The 23,302-nt window shown below is 47.1% G+C and overlaps 1 protein-coding gene across 6 annotated transcripts in view; it reads left to right on the forward strand.

The window, feature by feature from the left end:
* Positions 1-23,302, forward strand: part of TIAM1 (T-cell lymphoma invasion and metastasis 1) — a 462,470-nt gene that overhangs the window by 298,219 nt on the left and 140,949 nt on the right. For 5 of the 6 annotated variants that reach the window (XM_018048483.1, XM_018048423.1, XM_018048380.1 and 2 more), the window contains 2 exons: positions 4,239-5,212; positions 22,246-22,693. In XM_018048483.1, coding sequence (XP_017903972.1) covers positions 4,250-5,212; positions 22,246-22,693 — 1,411 coding nt within the window. In that variant the 5' untranslated portion in view covers positions 4,239-4,249. The remainder of the gene's footprint in view (positions 1-4,238; positions 5,213-22,245; positions 22,694-23,302) is intronic. The other variant, XM_018048649.1, reaches the window with a different exon arrangement.

Below are 23,302 nucleotides of genomic sequence, written 5' to 3' on the forward strand. Positions count from 1 at the left end.
GTGATTATGTTGGCCAAGTACTGATCACTACCTCGTACTTTCGTTTCTAAAGTGCATGAGCATTTTTTGACTCCTTATGCATAGAACACTTCTAGTCTCTATGAGTGTGAGTGTTCACCGCTCAGACATGTCTGACTCTTTGCAACCCCACAGATTATAGCCCAGCCAGGCTCTTCTGTCCGTGGAATTTTCCCAGGGAATAATAATTGGAGTGGGTTGTCATTTCCTTCTCCAGGGGATCTTCCCAACCCAGTGATCCAATCCAGGTCTTCTTTTACCTTCTGAACTACCAGGCAGGTAGATTCTTTTACCTTCTGAACTACCAGGGAAGCCCTCTCGATAGAGGCTTCAAAAAAGAAGTGTAAGCCACTTTCTGCGGAAAGTTGCTTCCAGACTCAGAGAAACAAAGAAAGACTGTGTAAATGTAAAGTATAAACCGGGCTGTTTTGGTTTGTTATAAGTAAATGATAAGGGTTAGGTAGGAGAGAGCTGGGGAGCGTGAAGATGGTGAAAGTAGCTGGCATTTGCCATTTGTGTGTGGAGAGGATTAGGGCTTTCACGTCACCAGTGTTCTGGGGGTTGCCTGTCGGATGGGGTTGTCCCTGAAAGGGGAGACTGTGTCTGTTGTATGCAGTGAGCAATTTTCATTTTTCATGCTTGTGTTGTTTCAGGGCACCCCACTGACCCCCCCCACATGGGCCTTCATGAGTCTCACTGACCTTTGGGGGAAAGCTCTTAAAGGAAGGGGTGTTTCGGCAGTCCCTAGGAACATTTTTCTCCTAACTTGAGTTGCTTCAAACTTCCTGCTGACTCGACTTAGATCATCCCTTGAGAATCGCTCTTGGTAGGATTTAAGAGATTTGGCATTCATCTCTAAATTCTAGTTCTGAAGATAAAAATGGCTTCTTTCCTACCTTGGCTGGCTGAAAAGAATCTTGCTACTAAAAATGCTATTAATATAACAGACCCATCAGAGTGATGCAGGGAACGCTGTAATTCTTAAAGGTTGGCGCCATTTGCTTTAGGAAACTGCTCCTGAGGCTTTTAACTTGATTAGTTTTCTGTTGGCAGAAACAAGGCTAACCAGAAATTTGTTGTTGAGAATATGTCTGTCAATTTATATTTGCAAACTTTTGTATACAGCAGAAGGGGGTGCTCCATCCGAGCATATTGGGGGGTCCATTCGAGCAAATTTGGGGTGACAGCTTTGCCTTTGTACACTGTGGTTCCTGTCACCTCCATTCTTTTCCTCTTTTGAGTTTAAATCTTATGTGATTCTTAAAATGGGACTGTGGCTAATACTTTTTCTGAATTTTTAATTACTCCTTGGCAAAACATATAGATACATAGACACATTCAGGTATCTTTCTTTTTTTTTTTTCCCAGCTATGCTGGGTCTTCTTTAGACTGTGTTCAGACTTTCTTTAGTTGTGCTGAGTGGGGGGTGCGCTTCTCTTCTTCCGGACTCGAGGCACGCATGCTTCGGTAGTTGTGGTATGCAGGCTTCGTTGCCCTGCAGCATGTAGAATCTTAGTTCCTGGACCAGGGCTGGAACCTGTGTCCCCTGCATTAGCAGGCAGATTCTTAACCACTGGACTACCAGCGAAGTCCCCATCTATGTATCTTCAAGTGAAAGTCACTCAGTCGTGTCTGACTCTTTGCAACTCCATGGGTTGTAGCCTGCCAGGCTCCTCTGTCCATGGGATTTCCCAGGCAAGAATACTGGAGTAGGTAGCCTTTCCCTTCTCCAGGGGATCTTCCCAACCTGGAATTGAACCAGGGTCTCCTGCATTGCAAGTGGATTCCTTACCAACTGAGTTATCAGGAAAGCTGTACCTTTAAAAAATCAAGAACCCTGAGACACTGGTCATGGCGTTTAGCCTTACTTTAGATGCTTGTTAAAATATTTCACTTGTAAAAATGTAGCACATGATATTCTTAGGAATATAGATCACATAAGTGGTCACACATGGACCATGAATCTTTCCATTTTCCCTGTACTGAGTTGAGTCTCTTTTTTTTTTTTTTTTTTTGCTTCTTAAAGGTACCAGCCAGAGAGGTGTGAACTTATTGCTTTGAAGTATATTTGCTACTAGTAAAAGGACGATTCTCTTTCTTGGAAACTTTGCTCTCAGAATCATATGATGTGTGACCTGGTAGGGAATATTCCAGTATGGGAATATCTTCACATCTGGTGTCTGTATGAGTTACCTCTGAACTCATCGGAACATTCAATGGAGGTTTTTCCCTTCTTGTTGCCACAAATTTCATTTCAGTAAAGATGTGCTTGTAGGAGTTTAAGCAGCCTTTGAGACCGAACAGTAGGATTGTAGAGTGGTCCTGGAGCATTGGGAAGGAATATATTATATTGCAGGGGGTTTCAAACTGTAATGCGTCCGGTAAATTTGTTCCTGTTTCCCTCTGTACCTTCTGCTTTTGTGTTTATTGTATCCCTTCCCTGGCTTGGAGTATCAGTTTCAGGAGAGTGGAGAATGTGTATCTTTTTTTCTCTGCTGTATTTCTGGTTTCTGGAACATGGTAGCTATGCAGTATTTATTTTCTTTCTTTCTTTCTTTTCTTCTTTTAAACAGTTTTCAAGATTGCTCAGCCAGTCAAGGCAGAAGCTTGCATGAGCATCGGGGCTCCATCCCCACCTCTTTGTTAAAAAAAAAAAAAATTATTTATTTATTTGGGTACATCAGGTATTCAGTTTTGGCATTTTGAATCTTTTAGTTACTGGCCTATGGGATCTTAGTTGCCACCTGTGGGATCTAGTTCCCTGTGAAAGTGAAAGCGTTAGTTGTTCAGTCCTGTCTGACCCTTTGTGACCCATCCATGAACTGTAGCCCTCCAGGCTCCTCTATCCATGGCGATTCTCCAGGCAAGAATGCTGCAGTAGGTAACCATTCCCTCCTCCCAGGGATCTTCCCCACCTAGGGATCCAACCAGTGTCTCCTGCATTGCCAGGTAGATTCTCTACCATCTGAGCTACCGAGTTCCCTGACCTGGGGTCAGACCTGGGCCCCCTGCATTGGAAGCATGGAATCTTAGCCCCTGGACCACCAGGGAAGTCCCAGTATATATATTTTCTGAATGAATGACCGTGTAGATGATTGTACACATCAACTCGGGGATGCGCTCAGCTATTCCATTTTTCTTCTCTCCTTTGACCATGTTCATGTGTGTATCCTAAGTGTATACAGTTGAAATGGTCTAGAGAAACCTCACTGCACTGCAGAGCAAGGAGAATAAGGCTAAATAGAGTCATACTTGTCGAGCTTTGAGGATGTTTTAATTTCTCACTGTGGGTAACAGCCCTCAGACCAAGGAGAGAGACCGGAAAAATGTTAAGGAAAGGACTTGAATTAACCTGGGTAGCTCCAAAAGGCTGAATCACATTTAGTGATTTCATCATGTGAATTTCTGTGTGCAGGGCACTCTGTACCAGATTAATGTTCTTGGGTTGGATTTGCTCCCAGAAATGAACCCGTTAGTTTGCTCCTGGGCAGAGAGTGGGGTTTCTGTTTTGTTTTGGGCATCTCCCTCTCCCCCTCCCACTTTCCTCCCCTCCCCTGTTAAGGTTTTCAGAAAGCTGTGGCATCAAAGGTAAAAAGCCCCTTTTCTTTTTGACTTTATCAGGAAGAGTTGATTGGACTTCACCTCTTGAGCTTTCTGGTTTTTGATTGATTTTGAAGTGTAGATGAAGTCAGGATGAAATGGAAACCTATGGAGAGGAAGCGCCTTTATCCAGGGCACCTCGGAATTTCGCCTGGTTTTTTGAAATATGTCATTTCAAACAGAATGTTACTCATTTGGAGCAGACACCTTGGTTTGTACTTTTTAGAGTTTTTAGTTGGTGGAGAGGCGTAGAGCTTTAAATAGACAACTCTAGAGGTTAGGGAGAAGAAAGCAGGTGTTGCCAGCTTTAGGAAAGCAAGTCTGTGCCATGCCTGGAGCGCTGCTCCCCTCCCCGGGCAGAGACCCCTGTCATCCCCCATGACTTTATTTATGTTCTTATCTCCCATCTCTGCAGGAGTAGTCTCAGCAGGTGATGTTAGTTCTCACCTGCTGCCGCGTTGAGTCCAAGCGCCTGCCAGGTGCATATAGGTGCCGCTGTTACCTGCCAAGCTGTCTGCCCTCCGTAGGTACCGAGCTTTCCCGGTTAACCGCCCGTACCCATGGGTGACTCAGTGATCCTCTCCTTCTTTTTTTTTTTTTTTTTTTTTTCCTTGCTACAGACCATAAAACCATGGGAAACGCAGAAAGTCAAAATGTCGTGCATGAGTTCTATGGAGACAAGCATGCCGTCCTGGGGCGCAAGCACACGTCGCGATCCCTGCGCCTGTCACACAAGGCGCGGCGGACCAGGCACGCCTCCTCTGGCAAGGTGATCCACAGGAACTCCGAAGTGAGTACCCGGTCCAGCAGCACCCCCAGCATCCCCCAGTCCCTGGCCGAAAATGGCCTGGAGCCCTTCTCCCAGGAAGGCACCCTCGAGGACTTCGGGAGCCCCATTTGGGTGGACCGAGTGGATATGGGCTTGAGACCCGTGTCTTACACTGATTCCTCCGTCGCTCCCAGCGTGGACAGCAGCATCGTCCTCACAGCAGCCTCCGTGCAGAGCATGCCAGACTCGGAAGACAGCCGGCTTTTCAGGGATGACGCGACGTACTTGGCGGAGGGCGGCAGGCGGCAGCGCCCCTATGCCTCCAATGGGCCCGCGTTCATGGAGACGGCGAGCTTTAAGAAGAAACGCTCCAAATCCGCAGACATCTGGCGGGAGGACAGCCTGGAATTCTCACTGTCTGATCTGAGCCAAGAACACTTAACAAGCAACGAAGAGATCTTGGGTTCCGCTGAGGAGAAAGACTGCGAGGAGGCTCCGGCGATGGAAACCCGGGCGAGTCCGCGGCAGCTCAGTGCCTGTCAACGGGCCAATTCCCTGGGGGACTTGTATGCTCAGAAGAACTCTGGGGTGACGGCAAACGGGGGGCCCAGGAGCAAACTTGCAGGCTACTGTCGGAATTTGGTGTCTGACATCCCCGATCTCGCGAACCATAAGATGCCACCAGCTGCAGCTGAAGAGGCTCTCCCCTACAGTAATTATAACACACTCCCCTGTAGGAAATCTCACTGTCTCTCTGAAGGTGCCACCAACCCACAGATTAGCCATAGCAGCAGCATGCAAGGCAGAAGAGCAAAAACCACTCAGGTAAAGTGCCTGGAATCTGTTTTGGTTTTTTGGAAACTGGTGCATGACCCGAAGTGCATGATTGGGCTCTTAGAAGGTTCCCATCTTGCAGCTGCGTGTTAACCACAGCTTTTCCCTGGTGGGTGCTGGCCTCTCTGAAGATTCGTCTGTCTGCTGCTTCGCCCCTCTTGCAGTTCTGTTGTTGAAGAGGTGGGAATTCAGGAAGAAGCCTCTGTGTGTGTGTGTGTGTGTGTGTGTGTGTGTGTGTGTGTGTGTGAGGTGACAGGAGTGGGAATGAAGCTGATAAGTTCGTATCGGGAAACTGCCTCTCCAGTTCAGCTCTGAGCAGCATCTCACTGGCTCTGCGCTTCCTTCCTAACGTGGCTTTCTCTCCCTGGACAGATGGGAATGGTGGGCTGTGGACTCTTGGAGCTTATTTCTTCCGTGCCGCAGGTGGGAAGAGGTTAGTCGGCAGGCGGCTCCTTGGAGGAAGCCTTTTTTGATTCGGGGCCGGCTCTGGTCATTTGTCAGCTTCTGTCTGAGGTTGGCAGGCTAACTGCCTTCCCGGGAGCTATTTCAATTTCCTGTTCCTTTGCGATGCTGGCCAGCCCTCTCTCTGGACGGAGGTGTTGCAAGGAATAACATGGGTGGGTTCCAGGTCTGCTCGGCAGCCAACTGGCTTCTGACCTTGGGCAAAACCCTGACTTCCAGGTGCTCTTCAGAACACTGGGGTGAAGATGCTTGATCCACCTGCTTCAGGGTCTGGGGCATGACAGTGTGTGTGTGAAAGTGTTTTCAAAGATTTAAAATGTGTCTTGCTAATGAAACGAAGACTGCCCTTGCATTCTCTAATCATTACTGATAATTATTGGGCGGGCCAAAAAGTTCATTCGGGGGTCTGGTCACCCCTGTACAAACTTTGTGACCAACCCAGTGTCACGAGGATAATGACATGTCAAATAATCCTGCCTGCGTCAGTCCTTTTCTGGTCCTTGAGCAGGGTTCCAGGAGTCCTGGCTCGTGTTGAGGATGGGTTGGTAGTTTACAGCATGGCGTTTCAGATCAGGAATCCAGGTGGGGCTCCTTTGCCCTGAAAGGTGAATTGGTCCCCAGAGTGAGCAGTGAATACCACTGAGGTCAGCTGGAAATCAGCAGGCGTGCTCTGACCTGGCCAGCGGGGTGATGTTGTGCCTCTGATCTTGCTTCCGTGCTGGTCAGGGTGTATTGTGAGGTTCAGTTGTCTTAGGAAGAAGGGTGTCTAAGTATAATGGGCAGATGGTCATCTTGACCATTTTTCAGTGCATGGTTGAGGGGTATAAAATACATTCACATGGTTCCTATAGCCATCACTGTGCTTCATCTTCAGAACTCTTGTGGAACTGAAACTTCATCCCCCTTAAACAGTGGTTCCCCTTTTACCCTCTCCTCAGCCCCTGGCAACTGCCATTCTACTTTCTGTCTCAATGAATTTGACTCTAGATACCTCATCTAAATTGAAGTCTTTTTGTGACAGGCCTATTTCATGGGCTTGCCTGGTGGCTCAGATGGTAAAGCATCTGCTTGCAGTGTGGGAGACCGGAGTTCGATCCCTGCGTTGGGAAGATCCCCTGGAGAAGGGCATGGCAGCCCACTCCAGTACTCTTGCCTGGGAAATCCCACAGGCTTAGGAGCGTGGTGGGCTACAGTCCATGGGGTTTCGAAGAGTCGGACATGACTGAGCAACTTCACTTTCACTTATCTCACTTAGGTTGATATCCTCAGGGTTCACGTGTTGTAGCAGGTGTCAGAATTTCCTTCCTTTTTCAGGCTGAATAATATTCCATTAACACTTCACTCTCCCCAAACAGCGGCCCCCAGCCCGCCGCCCCCCAGCCATTCATTTGTTGAAGGACAAGTGTGGCTGATGTCCAAGCTCTTTTTACCTGAGTTAGTTTGGGCACAATTTTTTAAGTCTCGAAGCCTTAATTTCTTAATCTGGCAGATGGGCAAAGTAATAAGATTTTTGAGGAAGTGGAAGGTAAAGGCGAGTGCTTGGTACTTGTGATTTTCAGTATCCTGAATGGTGTTCTATGAGTTGAGGACCCCAGGTAGTTTGGTGTTTGTATCAGACTTTGTGTCTTGGAAACAAAATGATGAAAAATGCTGATTCAGAGGTGTGAGAAGGTGAGCGTGGATATTGCATTCAGATGCCCTCCTTGAATTTTGACCCATCTCTTTTCTTTTTAAAAAGCATCTTTAATTAATTCATTTACTTTTGAGTGTGCTGGGTCTTTGTTGCTGTGTGTAGGCTTTCTCTAGCTGCAGCGAGGGGAGGCTTCAGGAGTTGTGATACCTGGGCTTTAGTAGCTCAAAGGCATGTGGGGTCTTCCTGGCGGACTAGGGATCGAACCTGTGTCCCCTGCGTTGGCAGGCAGATTCTTCAGCTCTAGACTACCCGCGGGGGAGTCCTGACCTGTCTCTTTTCTGAAGCATGATTGTAATGATAGAAATAACCCTGCTGTGGTCCCTCTGCCTGCCCTGGGCAGGACTCTGCTTGCACTGGCAACTTGATGGGTCAGGACACAGGTGAGATGGAGGTCCTGTTAAAGGATCCCCTGAAAGGCACCACAGGCTTTGTCCTTTAGACATCATCAGATTGGCACTGCAGGCCTGATTTGCAGAGATGGGCTTGGCAGCCTCACCAGCCTCCATTGATCCAGACTCTTTTAAAAGAAACCTCGCCTCTGTCACTTTTACCTGGAACAACACTGTTAGAATCCATTCTATATAAGATTTGAGGGGGGTGCTGGGTGGCATTCTGGCTCTCTGTCTCCAACCCTGGGGGACAGTTGGACTCCTGCTTCCCCCACCCCTCACTGATGGCACTGTGAGCCTTTGAGCCTTGGCCGCCCCCAGGAGAGGGGCACTGCTGGTATCCCGGGGAGTTCTCACATGTGTTTGTTGCATGCCACTTGCACTCTTTGGCTTGTTGCCTTCTGAAATTGTTAATATATGGAAGTGAGATCATCTCAGAGTGCTGTCTCATAAAGCACTCTAGTAGCTTAACGTAGCACAGAGTACAGGGGACTGGGAATCTTGAGAAGCACATTTGCTTCTGGCTCAGTCCTTATTGGCCAATGACCTTAGGTGAGTCATTTCATCACTGGCTCCTTGTCTGTCCAGGGTGAGTGACACCAGCCTCCGATGGGGCCAGGAGGAGAACCAAGTGGGATTCCATACAGAGAAGCCTTCTGCAGAGTCTATAAAACGAACGGAAGTCTTATTTTGGTCTCAACATTACGTGTTGAGTGAGGATCTTTAATGACTTGAAACAAACCCCAGAATTATGCACAACACTATCCACCCACCCACGCTTCCTCATCTTAAGTTTGGCGTGTTCATCCAATGCGATTTTTTGAGAACCCACTATGTTCCAAACAGTGTATTTTAAGAGACAGTGGGTGTGGAGGCTTCTTTGAAAGTAATTCTTTTTTCGTTTTCTTTTGTTGGTGAAAGTTTCTGACCCAGGGGCCCTCTCCCGTGAGTTTGGATCATAGATATTAACAGTCTCCTTGTTTGCCCTGGTGATGTAGTCGAATCTGTAATAGTCTTGTCAGCAGTTTTTCTCCTCAGAAAAGAGTTCCTGGCAGGCATTTGGCCCAAGGGCCTGGCCTCTGAGCCTGGGGGACAATGTTTTATCTGAACAAACATGAAGAACATATTTTTATTTGCAAATGATCAAAACAGAGTTTGGAGCCATTCTTCCTATTTTTGTATCTGAGTAGTAGTTGGACATGTTACTGAGCTATGGATCTGAAGGCAGCAGGGTTCACATTGCGGTTTTAAAAAGTGGCGCATTTCATGGGTTTGCTACCCAGTAAGTGCTGAGGAATTCTACCTGTTGAATTCAGTACATGTGAATATGTGTGTGTGCCGTGTGCGTAAGACAGTATCTTGAGAGTCAGACTGCTGCTCGTTTGTTGAGGGGATTTACCCAGACTATGTAAAACAGTTTATTTGTATTGACTGCTGTGACATCCCAATAGATTGCCTCTTGATTTAATGAATGCCTCTTTGGTTTCTTGGCCTAAACTTTACTCTCTATGGTTAATGGATAGAGGAGGGGCAGCCTGCTGTCCTGCAAAGAAGAGATTCTGAAGTCTGGCAGGTCTGAGCTTGCAAGTTGGAACCCTGTTCCCTGTTGGCTGTGTAACCCAGAAGGATCTCAGTGCCTCTTGAATAAGGCTAATGTGAGGGTTAGATACATGGAATGTAGAACTCCTGGCAAAATGTCTTGCATTTAATCAGTTCAGTTCAGTTGCTCAGGCATGTCGAACTCTTTGCGACCCCATAGACTGCGGCACACCAAGGTTCCCTGTCCATCACCAACTCCTGGAGCCTCAAACTGATGTCCATCAAGTAGGTGATACCATCCAACCATCTTATCCTCTGTTATCCCCTTCTCCTCCTGCCTTCACTCTTTCCAAGCACCAGGATCTTTTCCGATGAGTCTGTTCTTCGTATCAGGTAGCCAAAGTATTGGCGTTTCAGCTTCAGCATCAGTCCTTCCAATGAATATTCAGGACTGATTTCCTTTAGAATTGACTGGTTGGATCTCCTTGCAGTCCAAGGGATTCTCAAGAGTCTTCTCCAACACCACAGTTCAAAAGCATCAATTATTTGGCACTCAGCTTTCTTTATAGTCCAACTCTCACATCCATGTATGACTAGAAAAACCATAGCTTTGACTAGACAGACCTTTGTCAGCAAAGTAATGTCTCTGCTTTTTAATATGCTGTCTAGGTTTGTCATAGGTTTTCTAACAAGATGCAAGCATCTTTTAATTTCATGGTTTCAGTCACCATCTGCAGTGATTTTGGAGCCCCCCAAAATAAAGTCTGTCACTCTTTCCATTGTTTCCCCATCTATTTGCCATGAAGTGACGGGACCAGATGCCATGACTTTATTAGTTTTCTGAGTGTTGAGTTTTAAGCCAACTTTTTCACTCTCCTCTTCCACTTTCATCAAGAGACTCTTCAGTTCTTCTTTGCTTTCTGCTATAAGGGTGGTGTCATCTGTGTATCTGAGATTATTGATATTTCTCCTGGCATTCTTGATTCCAGCTTGTGCTTCATCCAGTCTGACGTCCAATGGAGTTTGGATATGGGGGATAGATTTTGTGTCTAATTAGGCTGTTTTTAGCCATCCTTGTCCGGAGAAGGCAATGGCAACCCACTCCAGTACTCTTGCCTGGATAATCCCATGGACGGCGGAGCTTGGTGGGCTGCAGTCCATGGGGCTGCAAAGAGTTGGAGACCACTGAGTGACTTCACTTTCACTTTTTACTTTCATGCATTGAAGAAGGAAATGGCAACCTACTCCAGTGTTCTTGCCTGGAGAATCCCAGGGATGGCGGAGCCTGGTGGGCTGCCATCTGTGGGGTCGCGCGGAGTTGGACATGACTGAAATGACTTAGCAGCAGCATCAGTAGCCGTCCTTGTATGGCGATGGCTTCCAGGAATTCTCTCCCATTACTCTTCCAATTTGCCCAGAATTTGTGACATGGATGTGCAGGAGCAGAAGTCACATCTTAGTGTGAATTTGCCCCATGGCGTCCAGAGTAGACAGTAGACACCACACTGTCTCCCCATGTTCAAACAGGTTTTAGCTCCTGTGCCTTCAGAGTTTAACATACAAACCCTCAGTTCTGGTACAGAAGCCCAAAGGGGTGGTGGGCTGAAAAGAAAAAAAAGTAAGTCTCTACTACCATGGCCCAAAAGAGTGGTTCCTGAGAGAGATCACCAAAGATGACTTCATTTTAATTTTTTTTTAATTGAAGTATAGTTGATTTACAGTTAATTTCTGCTGCTGCTGCTACTGCTGCTAAGTCGCTTCAGTCGTGTCTGACTCTGTGCGACCCCACAGACGGCAGCCCGCCAGGCTCCCCCGTCCCTGGGATTCTCCAGGCAAGAACACTGGAGTGGGTTGCCATTTCCTTCTCCAGTGCATGAAAGTGAAAAGTGAAAGAGAAGTCGCTCAGTCGTGTACAACTCTTCGAGACCCCATGGACTGCAGCCCACCAGGCTCCTCCGTCCATGGGATTTTCCAGGCAAGAGTACTGGAGTGGGGTGCCATTGCGTGCAGCAAAGTAATTCAGTTATATATATATATATACACACACATATTCAGTTATATATTATGTGTGTGTATATATTTATATACATATTCTTTTTAAAATTCTTTTCATTATGGTTTATCACAGGATGTTGAATATAGTTCCTATGCTGCACAGTAGGACCTTTTGTTTATCCATCATATATATAACAGTCTACACTGCTAACTCCAAATTCCCACTCCAGGCCTTACCCCCCACCCCAGCCCCCTGCCCCCCATGCCAGCAGCTACAACTCTGTTCTCTGTGTCCATGAGTCTATTTCTGTTTTGTAGTTAAGTTCATTTATGCCATATTTTGGATTCCTCGTATATCATACAGCATTTGTCTTTTTCCTTCTTACTTCACGTAGTTGGATAATCTCTAGTTCCATCCATGTTGCTGCAAGTAGCGTTATTTCGTTCTTTTTCATGGCTGAGCAGTATTTCATTGTGCATACACGACGTTTTCTATGTGCATTCTTCTGTCAGTGGATATTTAGCTTGTTTTCCGTGTCTTGGCTATTGTGAATAGTGCTGCTCTGAACATAGAGGTGCGTGTACCTTTTCAAATCATAGTTGTATCCGGATACATGCCCAGGAGAGGGACTGCTGGGTCATATGGTAGCTTTATTTTTAGTGTTTTGAGGCACCTCCATACTATTTTCCATGAACTTACATTCCCACCAATAGTGTAGGAGGGTTCTCTTTTCTCTACACCCTCTCTAGCATTTTTTATTTGTAGACATTTTAATGATGGCCGTTCTGACTGGTGTGAGGTCATACCTCATCGTAGTTTTGATTTGCATTTCTCTAGTAATTAGTGGCCAGAGAAGGCAATGGGACCCCACTCCAGTGTTCTTGCCTGGAAAATCCCAGCGATGGGGGAGCTTGGTGGGCTGCTGTCCATGGGGTCGCACAGAGTCGGACACAACTAAAGCGACTTAGCAGCAGCAGCAACAATAATTAGTGGTGTTGAGCATCTTTTCACATACCTGTATGTGTATGTCTGTATGCCCATCTGTATGTCTCTTTTTGGAGAAATGACAAAGATGGCTTTAGAAGGCTCTATCCCTGATAAAACTTGCTTGCTTGGAGAAACAGGTAATAGGATTGGTGATTTCAGCCAGATAGAGGGTGCAGCATGGTCAGAAAGAGATCTTGAGTTCCCATAATAAACTGTGTTGGTGCTTAAAATTTTGATTTTGTCTTATACTTAGTTTAAATGGTTCAAAGATAATATGTTCCCTGAGCTGAGAATTGGCATCAGCCTCCAATAGATTCCTAACCTTTGGTCACAGATTCCTTTGAGAATCAGATGAAAAAAATGGATTTTTTTGGGTCAAACACAGGAACCACCCCGCTGTGTATCATTTCAGGGAATCCATGGGTCCTCCAGCATCTATCAAGAAGCTTCTGATTAAGAACCTCAGGTTAATTCTTCATGAAACAAAATATTTTTATATACAGTCCACTTAAAACAACCTCTTCTTCACGTCTCCTTTTTGATGCTTCTTTTTTCTTTTATCTTTCTTTTTCTGGCACGTAAGTTAAGCAGTGAGATATTTATTTTGAAAAACAGCCCATCCATTTTCAACATGAATATCCATCTCCTTTGCCAAGATCTTCTTTTGAGGAGTGGGAGTAGGTAGCCAAGAGATGGCTTATATCAGCAGTTCTCAGACTCCTTTGTACTCTTAAAAAGTATTGTAGACTCCAAGGAGTTTCTATTCATGTTTATATCTATAAATATTTATCACATTAGGAATTGGACCAGAAATGTAAAAAATACTTGTTAATTCATCTTAAAATAGCAGCGATAAAGCATTACATGTTCACATAAATAACTTTAATTGTTAAATTTTGTCTTCTAAAATTAAGAGAAAGATCGAGAAGAAGGGCGTTGTTTCTCTGCTTTAAATTCATTTTGGTGGCGCTGGGTCTTTGCCGCTGTGCACAGGCTCTCTGTCGCAAGCAGGGGCTACTGTGTTGGGTGCATGGGCTTTTCATTGCAGTGGCCTTTCTTGTTGCAGTTCCTGGGCTCGGCAGTTGTGGTGCCTGAGCTCAGTTGCTCCATGGCACATGGAATCTTTCCAGACCAGGAATCGAACCCATGTCCCCTGCACTGGCTGGCAGATTCTTATCCACTGTACCACCAGGGAAGTCCCTTTCTGTATTTTTGCAACTGTCTACAATTTCTAACCTATCAGAAGAGACTGGAGTCCTGCAGCTGCTCTGCCTTCACGCTTTTGTGATATGCTCTTTTGTTGGACTATTTGGGGAAAGTCTTGCTTCGAATAAGTAGTTGGAAAAGGGAGGGCTTTAGGGGCCCCCTGAAATTATTTAAGGAACCCCGATCCCCACTCAGAGAGCAGCTCATTTATGCTAATATAGCTTGGGGAGGTCCAAACCTCTGAAAACCACATTCTCTATTTAGTCCGTGAGGAGAGGCGAGTAGGTGTCCCTCAACATAAATCGTGTCCTGCAATGCTCTGTAATTAATTACTGGTTTCTCAGTGTAACTGGGAAGGATAAAGTGCTGTGATGGGAGCCTGGAGTCTCCCAACCAGCCTGCCTTGCAGCCCTGGGAGCGTCTCCACGGAGCCCGGGGCAGGGAACACCCACAAGCTTTTCACTCTGTGGTTGGGGCCCCATTTGCTTTGAACCTCCCGTTGACAGAATATCTAGTGTGGGCCATAAAATAGCCCAATATGTCTTTCTCACTTTCTCTCCTTTTAAAAAGATGAAAGAAAACACCATGTAAATGAGCTCTGGTTGTCTCCATAAAAGACATCATAAACCCGGATCTTTGCTGGAAGGTGGCAAAGTCAGGCTTTCCAGTTGTGACTTCAGCTGGAGTTGATCGTGAGCTGAGCCTGCAAATAACTAGATCTTTAAATCAAACTCAAGTGTATTCCATGAGAAACGATTTTCTTGTTGTGAGAGGAGGGTGGAAAATGAACAGCAGTGAAGTTGTTCAACAGTGTGGGTTTTTTTGTTTGTTTGTTTGTTTTTAAAGTGCCTATGCCATGCCAAGCACTATTCTCGGCTCTTGGGAGGTGTCAAGAAAAGATTGCTGAGCTTAGGGGTGAAGTGCGGGTGTGTCTGCAGCAAACAATTAGCGCAACAAGTACAGGACATGCTATGGGAAAAAGAGGGCAAGATGGGGAGGAGTGGGCAGTGGTGGACGTGGTGACAAGTCCAGATCGCTCAGGCCCCCTAGAAAGGGCAGGCTTGGGTGGGGATTGGAAGGGGAGACGGGAGTCGACCATTGATTTGGAAACTGGGGTCATGCTCTGCACTTTTGAGAAAGAGCAAAGAGGCCAGTGTGGCTGGGGTGGTGGTGGGGTGCTGTTGAGAAGTTTCATGGGGATAAAGGAGATTAAAAGAAGGCTTCCAGCTGAGCCTTGAAGGATCAGTATTCCTGGAATTCCTAGAAGCAAGAAGGGCTGGGAGCATACACTGGCAGGAGTCCTTCAGTTTCACTGGTGGCAGGGTGCCTCCAAAGGTCTGGTGCTGAGGCTGGACACCAGTGAAGGGCCTTGATGGACAGCCTCAGGAGCCCTCCACCTTGTTGCTGGGAGACTTACTGTACAGGATGGCTTATGGGAGGAAGGTAGTTAGAAAAGAGAGCTGATGACTGGAGATGTGAGATGAGGGGTGGGGGAGGGGGTGGGGAGTGAGAACAGGGACTGAGACACACACGTAGGAAAACATGAAAGGAGAGAAGATGACTCACTGACCTCAGCACAGTGCTGACTCCATTCTGAAGTTACCTGGAGCAACATTTCAAGCATTAGACAACTTCTGAGTCCCTTGTGAGCAGCAGTAAGAAATTCACTTCCAGCGGTTGTAATTGAGAGAAATTTTGAGTCACCCCTGTTGGGAATCATTAGCGAGGATGGGACTGAGTGCTGGAAACTTGAAAGGGCATGGAGTCTTTGCCTTGGGAAAGGAAGAAGTGGGAAATGGAGCTGGTTTTTAGAAATGTCTCAGATGGAGCCAGGACAGGTGTAAAGGGGTGAAGGGAAGGAGGCCCAGGAGCTGAAATTGATAAACTTCTGAATCACGAACTCAAAAAGTCACTGGACATTTGTTTATAGAGTTGGTGGGGGGGGGGATCTTACAACAATGGAAAACGGAGACTGCAATATTTCTGTAAATCAAGAAGGGTGATTATTGTAACAGTGCCTAGCAATTACTTGCAGCATGGGGAGCATCATTTTCTTCATTTACTGTGCAGTGTTATGAATGTGAAGAGGATTCAGAGGGATTGCATTGGCTCACGCCAACCTTGGTCTGCCTGTCTTTTTCCCCATAAGGCCTTGTTTTTCCCACATTCCTCAGCAACACACTTTCTTCTGTATTAGTGCAGGAAGCTAGGAAGTGAGGTCAGGCAGTGACTTCCCTCCTTGGGCTGAGATGGACATGATCTGTGCAAGTGCTGTGTGCTGGGCAGAGTTCTAGAAAAGTGAGTTAACTCTATATCATATCTTACAATGTGTCTTACAAAGTAGATATTATTGCCATTCCCATTATACAGTTGAGGAAAGTGAGGCATGGATTGGTTCAGAATGACATGCCTAGACATGATATTTGCTGTACTGAGATATACCATGGAGAGAGTGTTGGAAACCAAAGACATTGTGTACATGTATGCATGTATTGGGGGGTGGAGGTACTCAGATTTGGAGGATAAGAAGATGATAAACCACAGGAGGAATATTTTAGAATTTAGTAAGTCAGAAATTGTTCCAGTTCAAGGCTTCCACAGGTCCACAGATATATGCCCAGGAGTGGGATCGCTTGATCATATGGTCAGGAAAGAATCTGCCTGCCAATGCAGGAGACCTGGGTTTGATCCCTGGGTTGGGATGATCCCCTGGAGAAGGAAATGGCAACCCATTCCAGTACTCTTGCCTGGGAAATCTGTGGACAGAGGAGAGAAGAGCCTGGTGGGCTAAAATCCATGGGGTCGCAAGAGTCGGACATGACTTAGCAACTCAACCTCCATCACCACCACAAGTCAGAATCTCCTCCCGTCACTGAAATCCCTTGAACTCTCCTCTACTGCATTTACCATCTCTATACAGGTGTATTGATGCAAAGCTGCATTCATCAGGGAAATTAAAGAAAGTGACCAACATAACAGTTTCTAATTGCATTTGACTTAAAACTTCTCCCAGGGCCCTTGAACTTTGTGGCTAATGACCTCTTCAGAATTGTGTCCACACACCATTAGCACACCAAACCTGTTCCTTTGGGTATTTCTGAGTCCCTGGTGGAAACGAGGTGAGCTTTGCCACAATCTGTCATTAGCCTGTGTTCATGCTGGGGGACCCTCTAGTTTTCAAGGCCATGCAAACAGGCTTTGAATTTGCCTCTCACCGCCTCTGCTTTAGTACCAGAGCTCATTTAAGCTTTGTTGCCTGGCTGAAATGACTAAGAAAACTTGCACTGTTGAATGTTTTGGGCGACAGCTGGCCACTTGTACATCCAGTGGGAAAGTGCATGCGTTGATTTCGGCCGGTGGAATGGAAGCTGATGAGTGAAAAATCCGGCTTGGGAGGATTCATCCAGGAAGAGCAGGGCTTAAGAGCCTCTATATTCCATGAATGTTATTTATAATTGGAAGCCTCTTCAGTGGAGTGGTTCTAACATGAGTTTATTTTGAGCTATTTTCAGGAAATCTCTGTCCAGATCATGCATCATGCTGAGAGTTACTTCTCTGTTTAGCTAGGGGTCTTACTATTTCCCTTGATCGCCTCTGACTTTTGCTTTAAATTTCAGTACATTTGGTTTGATATTCTGGCACTGATCATATGCTAAGGCATCTAACTAGATAAGAAGGAACATAGCTTGCATTGGGAATAAAGACTCTTGTGCTCCCATGGAACTCTTCCCTGAAGTTGACCACTAAAAGAGTGGGGGTGGTTCACAGACACTTTTGAGTGTGGGGAGAATCAGATTTCTCAGGCATGAAGTGTCCTTGAGATGGAGGTAGTCGGAGGAGGAGCCCTTTGGAAAAATGCACCGGGATCGTTTGCATCGCAGTGATGCTGTCTGTCTTCTGTGCGATTCACCTGGCATTTGAGGAGGTTGGGTGTTTGGGATGCAGCCTCAGAGTGATCTTGCAGTGTGTGAACCTAGAGCCTCTGTATCTGTGTATCTGACTTTGGTTTCTTCTAGAGCTTCTGTGACCTGTAGGCTTCTAACTGTTGTGTGGCACTTTGTTGTTCGTTGTTCAATTGCTAAGTGGTGTCCAACCCCATGGACTGCAGCACGCCAGGCCTCCCTGTCGACCATCTCCCGGAACTTCCTCAAACTCATGTCCATTGAGCCGGTGATGCCATCCAACCATCACATCCTCTGTCCTCTCCTTCTCCTGCTGCCTTTAATCTTTCCTAGCATCAGGATCTTTTCCAATGAGTTGGCTCTTTGCTTCTGGTGGCCAAAGTATTGGAGCTTTAGCTTCAGCATCAGTCCTTCCAATGAATATTCAGGGTTGATTTCCTTTGTATTGACTGGTTGGATCTCCTTGCAGTCCAAGGGACTCTCAGGAGTCTTCTCCAACACTACAGTTCAAAAGCATCAATTCTTTGGCGCTCAGCTTTCTTTATGGTCCAACTCTCACATCCATACATGACTCCTGGAAAAACCATAGCTTTAAATATATAGGCCTTTGTCAGCAAAGTAATGTCTCTGCTTTTTAATATGCTGTCTAGTTTTGTCATTGCTTTTCCTCCAGGGAGCAAGTTGGATAAAACAGCCCCATTGTAGATGACTCCTTCATTGTATTGTAGTTGGAGATGGCTGGTGTAGGGGATGTGGAGTCCTGTTGACCATTCAGGTCTTGAGTGATGCCTCTGGCTGGGTGGACATATTTTTCCATGGTGCTAGAGCAAGGATTTCTGGGTATCTGGGAACATCCCATGCTTCATGGTCATATAGAGGCTGGGGCTGGACAGGCAGCATTTGTTTCCGGGCAGGCTGGGTCACATATCAGAAGGGGGATGTGCACCACTGAGCCTACTTAGCTGCTTGTGGAGACAAGGTGGAGCTGCCTTGGGTCACAGATGGGGAGCATTCCCTGGCGGTTACTCTCCCAAAGTATGCCAACTCATCTGGGGCCAGCAGGCCTGTTACCTGGAGAAATCACTGCTCAGTTCAGTGACTGTCCCAGAGTTGAACATGCACAGCCTGAGCCGCTGCAGAGCTGCAGCATGAGTTGGCATGAGCACGTGTTTAAGTATGAAAAAGAGGGGAGTGTCTATCGAGTCCTTAACTCTCAGTTCCAGTAGGGATGTCAGGGCGTTCTGTAGGGGTTCATGGTTTGTGGGGATGTAGTAGATGTTAAGTGGAGAGGGGAGTGGCAATCCCATCCAGTATTCTTGCCTGGAGAACCCCACAGACAGAGGAGCCTGTCTGTCTACAGTCCATGGGGTCACAAAGAGTCAGACACGACTGAGCAGCTAAGCCCAGTAGATGTTAAGAGACATGCCTGTCCATTCTCTGCTTGTTCCACTCGGATTCTTTCATCTCCCCCTTCCCCTTCCCGTCACTTTGGAGTTTGAACTCTTTGCTGGAAAGTCAAGGCATACAGATGCCCACTCATGCAGTTTTGTTGGGAAACCCTAGAAGAGACACTGTTGGCAGGCAGAGGGGAAGGCATGGTGTTGACTGCTGAGACAGGACCCTATCAGGTGCTGCCTGCAGCTGAGCCATGGAGACGCCTTGTCAGAGTAGAAGAGGGCATTGGAGGCACGGGTTTCTCACCTCCAGTCTGCCACCCACCAGGCCGTTGACTTTCTGAGCCTTAGCATCCCCAAGCATTCACCAAGGGGATGGTTTTGCAAGGTTCCTTCCTGTTCCCCAGCTCTGGAAATTATCAGGTGCCTGCTATCAATGTCTCCTTTTTTTGTTCTGAACTCTTTTTCTTAGGACCCAGGGAGGTTACCCCTGTGTAGCTGGTCATTCCCTGTCTTACAGAGAAGCAGCTCATCACTTTTCATTTTTGAGGCAAATTTGTGGCTGATTTTTGTCCCGTCTCCCAGAGAAGGACTGAAATGTGAAAACGAGTCCAGATACTGGGGAGACTCATACAAACTCCTCATCTCCCACCACCCGTGGTTATCTTGAATAATCGGTGATGACTGACTTTACTTATTATCATCAAAAGGGACATATGGTAAATGTTCCTGCCAGGAAGAAACGTGGGTTGGTAACAGTGCTCTCCTGTTTGTACTGGGAAGTTTTTTGACCCACTGGATCCCTGGGTTGGGAAGATCCCCTGGAGGAGGGCATGGCAACGCACTCCAATATTCTTGCCAAAAAAATCCCATGGGCAGAGGAGCCTGGTGGGCTCCATGGAGTCACAAAGAGTTGGACGTGCCTGAAGCGACTGAGTATGCATGCTCACTCAGTGGCACAATATATGCATCGCATGCCTTCCATGGGTGCGTCCTTGATGACCATTGGTGGTGGGTAACAGGCAGGCCAGCAGGTCGGATGACAGTCACAGGGTTTGCATCTTAGCTGCATCCCTCGTCTCTTTGACCCTCCTGAGTCCCTCTGTGTCCCAGGGACCTAAACTCCATTGCACGCGTCATTGGTCCTTGGAAGCTTGCTTCAGCACTTCCTGCTACTGTCTTCCCATCTCACCGCCCCCTTGCTTCTTCTTTTTTTTCTAAATAAACTTTTTATTTTAGAACAGTCTTAGAATCAAGCAAATGTTGCAACACGGCACAAAGGGTCCCCGTGTACCCTGCACTCAGCTAACCTTGAGCACTTGGTCGAGGGAGTCCTTGGCCGGTGTCTCCAGTGTCCACTTCCTGTGCTTTGCACACTGTACTTCCTTGCATGTGTTTTTGTGTCTTTGAAGATGTACACTGTGGTGGTTTCAGTTCAGTTCAGTCGCTCAGTCGTGTCCGACTCTTTGTGACCCCATGGGCTGCAGCACGCCAGGCTTCCCTGTCCATCACCAACTCCCGGAGTGTAATGTATGTATGTATTGTGAAATGATTGCCACCATCAAGTTAATTAACACATCCATCACTCACGTAATCACTCCTTTCTTCCTTCCTCCCTCCCCTCCTCCCTTCCTTCCTTTTTTTTTTTTCTTTCTTTTTTTGTGGTGAGAACACTTACAGATCTACCCTCCTAGCAGATTTCCAGGATACAATACAGTATCATTAACTAGAGTCATCTGGCTGTATATCAGATCCCCAGAACTTAATTGATCTTGTAACTGAAAATGTGTAGCCTTGACCAGGATCTCGCATTTCCCCTAGTCCCCTAGTCTGTCAACTACCATCCCACTCTCTGATTCTGTGGGTTTGGCGTTTTTACATTCCACATAGAAGTGAATCCGACAATATCTGTCTTCCTGTGCATCCCATGATGGTTTTCGTGTCTGGCCCTGCCCATCGTTTAGTTGCTAACTTAGGACCTATTCGTGATGAAGGTGAACTCTAAAGGCTTTGGCTTAGAATTGACCACGTGAGATGTGCAGAGATGAGGGCACAGCGCCTGTTTGGGCCTCATGCAGGACAATGTGATTGGCTTGGCTGAGAAGTTCGTTCTGATGTTTCTGTAGCATCGTATGAAAACCTGGAATTAACGTTTTGGCCAACCCAATAGTTTGTGGCTTGGTTCATTCTGCCCCATTACCTGGCAGCAGAGATTTGAAAGCACAGCATTCAAATCATTTATATGGCAATTGGAATATCCTGTTAGCTTTTACATTTTCAAACCATAATGAACTATTTATGAGACTAAAGGCTTAAAACACGGTTAGGTCTCCAAACCATGTATTACGTGCATGTCAGTTTCACGTTCCCATCCTTTCCCTTGGAGAAAAATCAGTCCCATTTCTTATCCCTGAGACTGTTGAGCTGTCCTGTTGAATTCTGCTTTCATTATTCTCCCTGGAGGACTAACTACCCTTCTTTAATTATTGTTTGTGGAAATGCCTTTAGCACTTGAGAGCAATCCAGATTGTGATTTAAGAACAGACCTGTCTGTGTCCCGTCGAGCCTGAGAGCAGGGCCAGCGCTTTGGAAGTTCCAAATGTTTTTAACCGAGGGATGGATACCCCCCACATCTTGGCAGTTGCCCCGAGCTGTCACTTGGCCCCCGGGGCAGTGAGTAGCTTGCTCCAGCTCCTGGCATCCCAGCTTTGAAAGCGCAGGGTAATTGGAGAGTCTACACTGGAGCCGTGGGCCCCACAGACTTGTTCAGCTCAAGTGCAGAGTGAGAAGCTGCTTATTTTCAAGAAACAAAGCGGATTGGAGCATGAGGGCTCTCCCCTGCTCCTGGGCTCAGGGTCCTTGCTGGGTGAGTGGGTGGGGTGGTATGCTAGTTATCTTTCTAGTCACCAGATCATAAATTAGACTCCTAACTCAGCGTTTTGTTTATTTATTTGCTTTTTTTTTTTTTTTGAAAGTATGAGCTACACAGATGTCATTATTCCCTTGGAACCCCCTCCCTCTGGAATAAACTACCTAATCAGCCAGCAGAGTTTCCTGGAGCGCCAGGCTGGCTGATGAGGACCAGGGTGCTGAGTTCTCGCAGCAGGGTAGTGGGGGGGATTCTGAATAGCTGATTTGCCCATTACTTAATTATCTAAGTCAGATCATTGATAAGTTCTTTGAAATGTTTCTTGCCTTGTGTGTGTGTGTATTTTGAATGTTCTGAATTGTTGACATTCATACTGGGGTGGCTTCATGGTTTTCCTGAGCTGCTCAGCAGGCAAGTTGGGTTTGAAGGGGTTGGAGGTTGAGGGGTAATTGCTCCCGGGAAGGTGGGGAGCAGTGACACACTGCAGGTCGCCAGCAGCTCCACAGCCCCCGGCCGGAGCGACAGGAGCCCCGGGTTACTTCTCTGTGTGACGCATGTCTTCTTTCTTCTCCCTTTCGGCTACTAAGGATGTTAACGCAGGCGAGGGCAGCGAGTTTGCCGACAGCGGCATCGAAGGGGCCGCCACCGACACGGACCTCCTGTCCCGGCGATCCAATGCCACCAACTCCAGCTACTCGCCCCCCACCGGCCGTGCCTTTGTGGGCAGTGACAGCGGCAGCAGCTCCGCCGGGGACGCGGCCCGCCAGGGGGTGTACGAGAATTTTCGCCGGGAGCTGGAGATGAGCACCGCCAACAGCGGGAGCCTGGAGGAGGCGGGCTCCGCGCACAGCGACGAGCAGAGCAGCGGCACCCTGAGCTCCCCGGGCCAGTCGGACATCCTGCTCACGGCCGCACGGGGCACGGTGCGCAAGGCCGGCGCCCTGGCCGTCAAGAACTTCCTGGTGCACAAGAAGAACAAGAAGGTGGAGTCAGCCACGCGGCGGAAGTGGAAGCACTACTGGGTGTCCTTGAAAGGTGAGAGAGAAAGAGAGCATCCTTCCTGCTGTGCTGGGTAACCCTGTGCTCCGTGGTAGCCCTTACACGTGATGGCTTTTAATTACATGGAATTTCTATCTCATGCTAATTTCAAAATTGTTATTTTATGGTGGTAAGAGTACTTAACGTGAGGCCTGCTCTCTTGGGCTTTCCAGGTGGCACAGTGGTAAAGAATCTTCCTGCCAATACAGGAGACACAGGAGACATGTGTTTGATCCCAGGATCGGGAAGAGCTCCTTCAGGAGAAAGTGGCAACCCACTCCAGTGTTCTTGCCTGGAGAATCCCGTGGACAGAGGAGCCTGGCGGGCCGTAGTCCATAGGGTTGCAAAGAGTCAGGCATGACTGAGCATGCACGCACGCACAACCACACACACACACACACACACACACACACACACACACCCTTTTAAAACATTTTTAGGTGTATGTTTCAGTGTAGTTGATGAAGGCACACAGCACATGTCTAGGATATCTTATTGAGCTGAAACTTTATGTCCCTTGATAGTCACTCCCCATTCCTTTTCCCGTCAATGCTTTATAGTCTTTACTTTTTCACATGTAAGCTATTAGAGCCTCTCATGCCTTGT

This window comes from Capra hircus, chromosome 1 (assembly GCF_001704415.2).
Source record: "Capra hircus breed San Clemente chromosome 1, ASM170441v1, whole genome shotgun sequence".
NCBI classification, from domain to species: Eukaryota; Metazoa; Chordata; class Mammalia; order Artiodactyla; family Bovidae; genus Capra; species Capra hircus.